Raw genomic sequence first — 10,258 nt, 5'->3', positions numbered from 1 at the left:
AGCCAATGTTAAACATCACAAAAGGCCACATGTTTTCCGTGTTACTTTGAAGAGGCAATGGCTGGGAATCTATGCTGTTAACGAAAATATTTTTCTTCTGGATTAATTTTTTTATCGGGTCACTATAGGCAACAATAACCTACTTTGTTGCGTGTCCTGTTTTTATGTTGTATTATGGTTAGGGTTAGGCTACCAAATTAAATGTGTTGTATGTCACATTTTCTTCCTGTATCAAAACAAATAGGCTACCTTGTAGAAAACCACACGGAAAAAGATGGATATGCAAATTAAAACGGTTTTATCAATCTAACACTTTTTAATCTCACACTCTAGTGTCCCGTCCATTAAACTGGGGTTCTTTAAAGGCAACACGAGTAGCTGTAGTAGTCGGTAACGGTCGGTAACACAAGGGTCCACAGCTCGTGCTGCGGCTAACGACTTCCGCTGTATTGAGTGGAGAAACTTTTCAGCACAGGTAGTTGCATCAAACGTCCCATTGCATTTCACGACATTTGGAATAATTTTTAAATCCTTGGAGTCCTAGTTAGATAGCGTGTTTGTCCGTTAGCTAATAGCTAGCTGTGTATTAATTTCCTCGGCCTAGGCCTACTTGTTTCTCGGCAGAGTAACATTAAATAGCTTCATAATGTCTTCAGCATTTACGTTTTTAATGAAAGTACCGAATAAACTGGATGTTTTATACAAGCAGAGATACACGTCGTTGTGATGTATATTTTAAATAGGCTACTCTAGACTTTCATCATATTTAATTTGACAAAGCCTTTATCCAAAGCGAGTTATAGGCTAATATCCTACCTGAATTCAACCCTTCGACATAACATAACCATCTCACCATAGGTCAGGCTAAGGGCTATATCAAGAATGAAAGTAAAAGCAGCAGCGGAGTCCAGATTGCTTATGGGCTGACGACAGTGCAGCAGAGATGGTTTGGCATTCATGGCTCTTCTAATTTGGATGCTCACATGGCTGTCTCAGGTCCTGCCAGGTAAGTACATGGTCAACTGATTTCCCAAATCGCATCTGCTCTCTTTTTACTAGGCTATATCTACCAGTCATAGCCTACTGTAGCTCTGTCCATAAAAAGTTTGCATGATGTATGTGTACGTTGGAACTATTTTATTGGGGGGTGCTGTAATTGGGAAGAGGTTCAGTAGCCTAATGTCCAACACAGAAGTAGGCCTAATGGTTATTATGAGCAATTGATGAGCACGACCTAAGACTTAAACTTAAAATAATGTGATTAGAATTCAAAAGTATCCTTATACAAAGGCCTATAGATAAAAAATAAAACAAAATAATTCATGAATTTCAAGGGTGTAGGTTGTGATTAAACCTTGGTTTGGAACACATTTTAATTTGTGGGTCTGTGAAGTAATTGACAACATTTAGGTTCCCGGTGACAACAATAGAATAGAACTCAATGCAGTAATATCATGCATCCTGTATTGCTTTCAAATATTTATTCTCCTGTATTGTTCAAAAATTTGGTTCAAAATGTAAAAAAAAAAATAGGTAATTATTAATGTCTATATCATTGAGAATGTAGTGGCTGTTGGTATTTTACTAGCCTGCAATCTTCAAATATTTAAAAATATTAAAGTGCAGGCGGCGCCCTTAGCTCAGTTGGTAGGGCGTCCCCCCCATGGGCCTCGGCCAGCAGCGGACCCGGGTTCGATTCCAGCCCGTGGTCGTTCTCTGCATGTCACTCCCCTCTCTGCCCAATTTCAACTCTGTCTCTATACTATCAATAAAGCTTTAAAAAAATGCCAAAAAAAATATCTTAAAAAAAAATAATAATAATAATAATAATAAAGTGCAAAATGAGGTTATAATCCTCATTTTGCTTCCTTTAAAGCCACTACGAGTAACATGGCACGTTGGCGTCCCCTTTGGACAAAAGCGGTAGTATTTTTACGACGCCCGCTGTCGCAAAGCTGTTTTCTAGCTCATGCCAGGCGTGCGAGTGTGAACTGAGAAGGGCGCAATATAGTGCATGTCCGTGTGTTGAAAGTTTGAGGACTCTTTTCGGCTCCGTGAGAGTGGTTTTGACTCTGCATCAACTAATGCCAGTCAGTGCTACACACACCTGATTGCAATGAGTTGATGCAGCAGCGTCACCTAACTACTCTCTCTCACGGAGCTGAAAGATTACGTGTCCTCACAGAAAGCGAATGAACGAGAGACGGCAGTTAGTATGGATCACGATGAGGTAATGTGTTTGTGTTGTTGATGTAAATAATGACTATTTCAGATAATGGTTATCTGATGATGGTGAAGCAAAGCAAACATTGTGTTAGTACCAACCGCTCATTCATTTAGGAGTAAACACTGCAGTCTAGTTTCGCTCTCGTGAAATTGTATACACGTTGCTTGGCAACGCCCTCGTCCCGCCCGTAGCCTATATCACTCTCCCTTTTAGCTTTTCTTCATTGCATTTTCTTTTTTTCTTTGATGGTTCAGCCCCGTTATCAGTCATTATGACGACAAATAACTGTTTCAAACAAGGCTCCCGCTCCCCTTCCCTCACCTGGAGGGATAGACTTCTCAAATCGAGTTGCTGCGCCACACTGAAATCTGCGACCAATACGGATATGTGACCATAGAGCATGCACGAGCGAACCGAAAATCGGACTGGGTGTGCGACCAGACCAAAAGCAGTAATAAAAACTATATAAAAACGTCTTTCTTTGCACTGATGGTCTCGTTTGCTGTTAAAGGTAATTTATGATTATCAGAGGAAACATGAGGCTGTTTAAAAGATATTTAGATGTTACTCCTAGCCGCTTTAAAGCCACTACGAGTAACTTTTAAATATCTTTTAAAAGAGCCTCATGTTTCCTCTGATCATCATAAATTACCTTTAACAGCAAACGAGACCATCAGTGCAAAGAAATACGTTTTTATATAGTTTTTATTACTGCATTTGGTCTAGTCGCACACCCAGTCCGATTTTCGATTTGCGCATGCAGGCTCTGGTCGCAGAATTCAGTGTAGCGCAGTAACGCGATTTGAGAAGCCTATCCCTCCAGGTGAGGGAAGGGGAGCAGGAGCCTTGTTTGAGACAGTTATTTGTCGTCATAATGACTGATAACGGGGCTGAACCATCAAAGAAAAAAAGAAAATGCAATGAAGAAAAGCTAAAAGGGAGAGTGATATAGGCTACGGGCGGGAGGAGGGCGTTGCCAAGCAACATGTTAACAATTTCACGGGAGCGAACTAGACTGCAGTGTTTACTCCTAATGAGCGGTAGCCTACTAAAACAAAGTTTTATTTGCTTCACCATCATCAGATGACCATTATTCATCTGAAATAGTCATTATTTACAACAACATAAACACATTACCTCATCGTGATCCATACTAACTGCCGTGTCTCGTTCATTCGCTTTCTGTGAGGACATGGAATCTTTCAGCTCCGTGAGAGTGGTTAGTGAACCTGCATCAACTCATTGCAATCAGGTGTGTGTGGCACTTACTGGCATTAGTTGACCACTCTCACGGAGCCGAAAAGAGTCCGTGCCCTCACACTTTCAACACACGGACATGCACTATATTGCGTCCTAATCATTTGACACTCGCACAGCCGGCACGCGCTAGAAAGAAAGCTTTACGACAGCTGGCGTCGTAAAAATACTACCGCTTTTGTCCAAAGGGGCCGCCAACCGACAAAGTTACTCGTAGCCACTTTACTAGTAGTGACTGATTTTGCAGTGGAGAGAGACATATGCAGACAGATATAGGCCTTTCACACCAAAATGAACCAAGAGTCAGTTCCAGGCTGGTGTTGGGGTCAGTTCAAAACTGGTTACAGCCTTATCCCAGTTATGAACCGGTTGGTTTCACATCGACCGGAGACAGCCATGAAGCCGGCAAGAGAGCAACGTCATGACGTCACTGTAAACGTGTGTGTACGTCACCCGACGCCGCTGCTCTTGTGGCTAACGCTAAAGCTACCGCTAGCTTTAAGCACAACAACAGCGGCTAATACGTCTTATTTTTACACGTGTTAGCTCTCGCTTTGCTTTCTTAACCAAACAGGACCCATACAGCGTATTCTCGCCGGTCAATTTGATCGCTACGTTCGGTAATTATGTTATGTTTACGTCTCGTAGTAGCTGTGTTTTTAAACATGGCGGGCATGAGGTTTTAGTTGGTCTGGTTGGTCAGGATAATCCCTCCCCCGGCCGCTGGCGCAAGCAGTTCACTTCAAACCCTGCTCAATCCTGGGGTATGAGTTGAACCGGTTTTTACGGCCCGGAGCAGGCTTTCTGGCGGTGTGAAACCAAAACACTGGCTCTAACTCCGAACTAGCCCAGAACTAGCGCCGATTTTGCGGCGGTGTGAAGAGATAGCTTTATTTTATAATTTATCTTTTTGATTTGTGAGAGTGATCATCGATGACTTTAGGCAAGGCAAGGCAAGTTTATTTATATAGCACAATTCAAACACAAGGCCACTCAAAGTGCTTTACAGGGGCAAGATTAAAATACATAAAACACATTAGAAGACATTTAAAAGCGAATGAAAAGAAGTAAAACATTTAAATTAAATTAAAAGTACAGGTTAAAATGGAAACAGAAAAGTCTTCAGACTCGATTTAAAAGAACTGAGGGTTGCAGCAGACCTCAAGTTTTCTGGGAGTTTGTTCCAGATATTTGGTGCATAAAAACTAAAAGCTGCTTCTCCTCGTTTAGTCCCAACTCTTGGGACTGTAAGTAAACCTGTCCCAGACGACCTAAGGGCTCTGGACGGTTCATAACGTATCAGCAGATCAGTAATGTATTTTGGCGCTAAACCATTTAGTGCTTTATAAACCAACATCAGTATTTTGAAATCAATTATTTGAGTGACAGGAAGCCAGTGTAAAGACCTCAGAACTGGGGTAATGTGATCCACTTTTTTGGTCCTAGTGAGGACTCGAGCAGCAGCGTTCTGAATTAGCTGAAGCTGTCTGATAGATTTTTTTGGAAGGCCTGCAAGGACACTGTTACAGTAGTCAAGTCTACTAAAGATAAATGCATGGACAAGTTTTTCTAAATCTTGCTGAGACATAAGTCCTTTAATTCTTGATATGTTTTTAAGGTGGTAGTATGCTGACTTGTTAATTGATTTAATGTGTTTCTTGAAATTCAAGTCGGAGTCTATGACAACACCAAGATTTCTGGCTTGGTGTGTGGTTTCTAGCATAACAGATGTAAGCTGTGCGCTGACTTTTAATTGTTCATCTTTGGCACCAAAGACAATTACTTCAGTTTTGTCGTTGTTTTCAGTTTTGTCGTTGTTTGTTCTTTAGACTGACTCCCGTGTCTGCTCCGTGAGGCTCGAGCCCATCAGCTGAGCGATCAGCTGTCTGACACGGAGATTAAAAACGAAACTGAAACTAAACTATCCAACTGAAACTAAACTATCCTGTCCTGCCTGGACTGACTAATGCGTCCACACCAAACGCGAAAATTCGCGTTGCTGCGTGCGTGATAATCACGGAGCAGACAGCGGGAGTCAGTCTAAAGTCAGCGATGATCACTCTCACAAATCAAAAAGTAAAATTATCAAATAAAGCTATCTCTTCCTCCCTCTGTCCACTGCACACTCAGGCCCAATCCCAAATGACTCCCTAGGGACTCCCACTCCGTGGGCGAGTGTCACTCGCTGTGGAGTCACCCTCGTGGCTGTGGAGTGCCACTCAATCATTAAGGGCGAGGGCATAACAACGGCGCGGCTTTGGCAAGCCCTCGCCTTTGTCAGTCGGAAACAGGAAGTTTGTTCAGTCTTTATTTCTCACCATTAAATAAAATTCCACCGCATTTATATTTTAAACACTAATATATAAATTCGGGAACGATAAGAACCTTGTATTTTTTTAGGCCTGTTTAGCTTGTCACTTCACCTTCAAGTCCAAGTTATTTTATGCTTAACCTGCACACAGAACATTTCAGAAAGGATATTGATGATAATCTTATACAAAGCATCTCTTTATTCTACATTCATAATAATATACGCATGTGAGGATAACATGTAGTAATGAATAAAAGCAAACTCACTCCCATGCTTCTTTGGCTGCATGGTTTCTTTTTTGTAAAACATTTTCTAACTGCATATTCTAATTTTTACCAGCTCAGTATGTAGTGGAAAAACAGGTGGGTGTTAGATCCGCTGTTTAATTATCCTTTTAGTTTACATGCACAGCAGCATACACAACCAGGGAAAAGAACAATAGTGTGCTAAGGCATTTAGGCCTATTCCACTTGTCATGATACGTTAATCTGCCATTACGACCCGCGAATCGCGTCAGTTAATTAGCGTGCATAAAGCATAATGCACTGCAAGGGTGGTCATAAGTAAAAAAAGTCATGCATAGACGCTCCGGCTGACTGACGTCACCGCCGCTATTACTACCCCTCATCGGCTTGAATAACAGTAACACAAATCCTAAAAACAATATAAGGAAACAATCACTGTCCCTTATTAACTTGTGGGCATTTTCTTCATCTGCTTCGTTTATCTTTTAAGGTAGACAAGTGGCATAGTCAATTCAACAAGTGTAAAACAACATGTTCGTTCCAATATGCTAAATTGTAGGCTACCCTCCGGTTCCGTCATTTAGGGCTTTGCATACAAATTTATCATCAAATGTCTGTTTGAGGTAAGAGAACGTTTCATTTATAATTCGGGAAACAAACTCCATGGAACTTTCATTTGTAAGTTGGCTCTTCCATTCCGGACATAATTGATTGGCGAACACCTGTGTCAAACGTAGGGCTAAGCCACCATCGATGCAGACTCGGTGATCGAGGGCTTTATAACCCACTTACACTCGAGGCTTGGTGGTTTGGGACGGCACTCAATATGGCGGGCCCTCCCCGCGAACGCGCAAACGGAGGGATAGTGGATAGGGATAGGGTGTAGGGGGTGGATCTAGATTGGGCCTCAGTCACTACTAGTAGTTTAAAGGAAGTACATGAGGATTAAAACCTCATTTTGCACTTTATTATTTTTTAAATATTTTAAGATTGCAGGCTAGTAAAATACCACCAGCATCATTCTCAATGATAGACATGAATAATCACTCCTTTTTATTTTTTTTTACAGTCTAAACCAATTTCAAAAATACAGGAGAATAAATATTTGAAAGCAGTACAGAATGCATGATATTACTGCATTGTATTTTATTCTATTTTTGTCACCGGGAACCTGAATGTTGTCAATTACTTTACATAAACTTGATGCAAACAAAGGTTGCGTTCCGAATCGCATACTTTCTACTATATAGTATGTAGAAAAAAGATTTAGGATGTCCTGATTCTTATGGCCAGATTTAGGATGGTTAGAAGTACCCGGATGTCCTACTTCATGCGGCCAAGATTGTTAGTGTTGAAAAGTGCATCCTATTTGGGCGATTCTGACCCACAATCCAATGCGCACGTGAAGTGACATAACATCGACGAAGCCTCCATATGAAAACAAACAGGGATGCGACGGATATAAAAGCAAGAGGCAAGATCAAGGCGCAATGTTATGATGAAATAAGAGAGTAAAGTATGTCCCAATAGTATGCCTACTGCATCCTAACTAGATTATTTTTATCGTCGGATGTAGTATGTAGAATAGAAAAAAGAACGAGTATGCGATTCAGAACGCAACCAAATTCACCAGAATGCAGGAAATGAAATGTTGAATGTTCAAAAATGTCTGGGGGGGCACCCCCACACACCCAATTAAAATGTGTCACAAACCAAGGTTTAATCACGACCTTCACCCTTGAAATTCATTAATTATTTTGTTTAATTTTATCTATAGGCCTTTGTATAAGGAATGGATTCTTCCTAATTCGTATCACACTATTTTTAATTAAAGTGTTAGGTTGTGCTTATCAATTGCTCATAATAACCAGTAGGCCTATTTCTGTGTTGGACATTACTGAACCTGTTCCCATTTACAGCACCCCCACTAAGAAAATAGTTCCAACGTCACTGTTTTTGTATATGTTATGTGGCTCATAGTTCAGGAGGTGACCTTGTGATAGGAGATTAGGCTATTTTGTGTTCATGCAAATACACTGTAACATCCCATGAATATTGGTATCTTTGTTTTAGACAGCAACAAGATTCTGTTTAACCTAAAACAGTAGTATTTATTGAAAAATAAGCTAAATAAGAATGGAAGTTAGTATCCTTGAACTGTAGCACTTTCCTTCTGTTATTCGCCAGATTGACTGCTGTCTGACCTGAATGTTTATGTGTGTTTAACAGGTCACTGTTTGTGAAAATGCCACACAATATTTATACGAATGATTTTATCTGTATTGTATGTAAATTAGGGCTGGGCGATATATCGAATATATGTGATGTATCGCGAGATGTGCTCCCCGGGATGTATAAAATGACCCTATCGCGACCATCGAATACAAATTGGCACATAATGTGTTTTTTTTAGCCGCCGCCGCCACCGGTAAACTCGCTGGTGTTCGCTTCTCCCGCTCTTTCCTGTGGCTCTCTGCCTCACAGACTTGCATGCATTGGCAACTCACTCACTCCCCCCTCCCAACCAGAGTCTCCTGGGCGCGCATCTGTGACGTAGTCTGCAGTGCGCCCTGTGTGTGTTTACTTTTATCGCCATGTGAAAACAACGAGAGGGGGAGAAAAAAAGACGAGGGCTTTTGTGCTCTTATGACAGCCGAACTAGCGGGTGGAGGGGGGCGCGAAAGACGGCGATGGTGGCCGTCGTTCATAGCATGGACCTTTTGTTGGTCCATGCTTATGAGAAGAAGGCTACACATGCGAACGACCGGGGGAGGCGGGCGCAGATGACAGCATTAGCGGCCGCTGTACACAGCACAGCCTGCCCTGGTCCTTATGAGAGGAAGGCTAGTGGCTACTCGGGCTGTCACTTTTTATTCGAAGTTCGAATATTTGTTCGAAGTTGGGGTGAAAAGTTCGACTTCGAAGTGTAATTCTCCATTCGAACCGTGTGTGCCGCCGTCTCATAAGAAAATCAAGTATTTTTTTAAAAAGTAGTTTCGCTTGTGATCCAGCAGAGGGCGTGCTAACCAATTCTATCAGTTTGACCTGTTGCCGACCCTCTTGACCAATAATCAATATTGAATGTTGATGGTCTTTGGTTTCAAATTTGAATCAACTGAAAAGAACGCGAACTGAGAAATTTTTAAACAGCTATTAAAAACTGATATTAAAAATGGAAAATTGCGAGCGGACCATAACGACACCATCACATTTAAAAAGCAGCGTATGGAAGCACTTTGGCTTTTACACCGTGGGTGGAAAAGTCACAAACAAAGACAAGGCCGTTTGTCGTCTTTGTAAAAGAGAGCTGTCGTACTTATCGACAACATCAAATTTGCGCACTCATCTGCTAGCTTACCACCGAAATGTAGCAGCCGAGGAACAACAGCAGAGCGGAGCAGCTCAGAGTGTACAGCCGCGCATGACAGCGTTCTATTCGGCTCACTCAGCAGGCCCCTTACCTGACGCCCGTAACAAGGCCATCACCGATAAAATCACTCGGTTTATATGTAAGGATATGCGCCCTATTGCTGTCATTTCGGGAGAAGGCTTTCAGGAGCTAATGAGAGAGCTGGAGCCACGGTACAGAATTCCAAGTCGAACCACAATCTCATCACAGATAGTGCAGCTGTATGATGCCACACGGGAAAACCTAAAGACAATGTTACAACACAAAACGCTCGCTCTGACCACAGACGGGTGGACATCGCTGGCCACATACGCATATATAACTGTAACAGCTCACTGCATCTCAGACCTGTGGGAACTAGACAACTATGTGTTGTGCACTAAGGAGCTGAGAGGGAGTCACACAGCTGTACATGTTGCAGAAAGCATAAGCAGCACGCTAGAGGAATATGACATCCCCCGTGAAGCGGTTGTTGCCGTGGCCACAGATAACGCTCTCAACTACGTTAATGCCATAAGGAATGTAGGGCTTATTAATGGGTCGAATTAATTCGAATGTATTCGAATTAATTATGTACATTCGAAATTCGTTCGAATTTAGTTTTTGGAAAAAGTGACAGCCCTAGTGGCTACACATGCGAAAGAACGGGGGAGGGGGGCGCTTGACAGCATAAGCAGCCGCTGTACAGAGCTTGGTCCTTATGAGAGGAAGGCGAACGAGCGCCGGGGGGCGGATTACTCCGACTTCACGGAGAGTTTTTGGTCCAACGTCACACAACCACGGCATCACATTTACTACGGGCAGCCTCT

At 42.2% G+C, this 10,258-nt stretch overlaps 1 protein-coding gene across 2 annotated transcripts in view; it reads left to right on the top strand.

Annotated features, from left to right (window-relative positions):
- Positions 1-386: 386 nt before the first annotated feature.
- LOC307258374 (interferon alpha/beta receptor 2-like) overlaps positions 387-10,258 on the top strand; it is a 56,544-nt gene continuing 46,672 nt past the window's right edge. For both annotated transcript variants that reach the window (XM_080037897.1, XM_080037896.1), the window contains exons 1-2: positions 387-475; positions 859-1,006. In XM_080037897.1, the coding sequence (XP_079894023.1) occupies positions 958-1,006 (49 nt within the window). In that variant the 5' untranslated portion in view covers positions 387-475; positions 859-957. The remainder of the gene's footprint in view (positions 476-858; positions 1,007-10,258) is intronic.

The sequence above is a fragment of the Ammodytes marinus genome, assembly GCF_949987685.1.
Source record: "Ammodytes marinus genome assembly, chromosome: 12".
In the NCBI taxonomy this organism is placed as follows: domain Eukaryota; kingdom Metazoa; phylum Chordata; class Actinopteri; order Uranoscopiformes; family Ammodytidae; genus Ammodytes; species Ammodytes marinus.
This window is presented reverse-complemented; position numbering and strand designations above follow the sequence as displayed.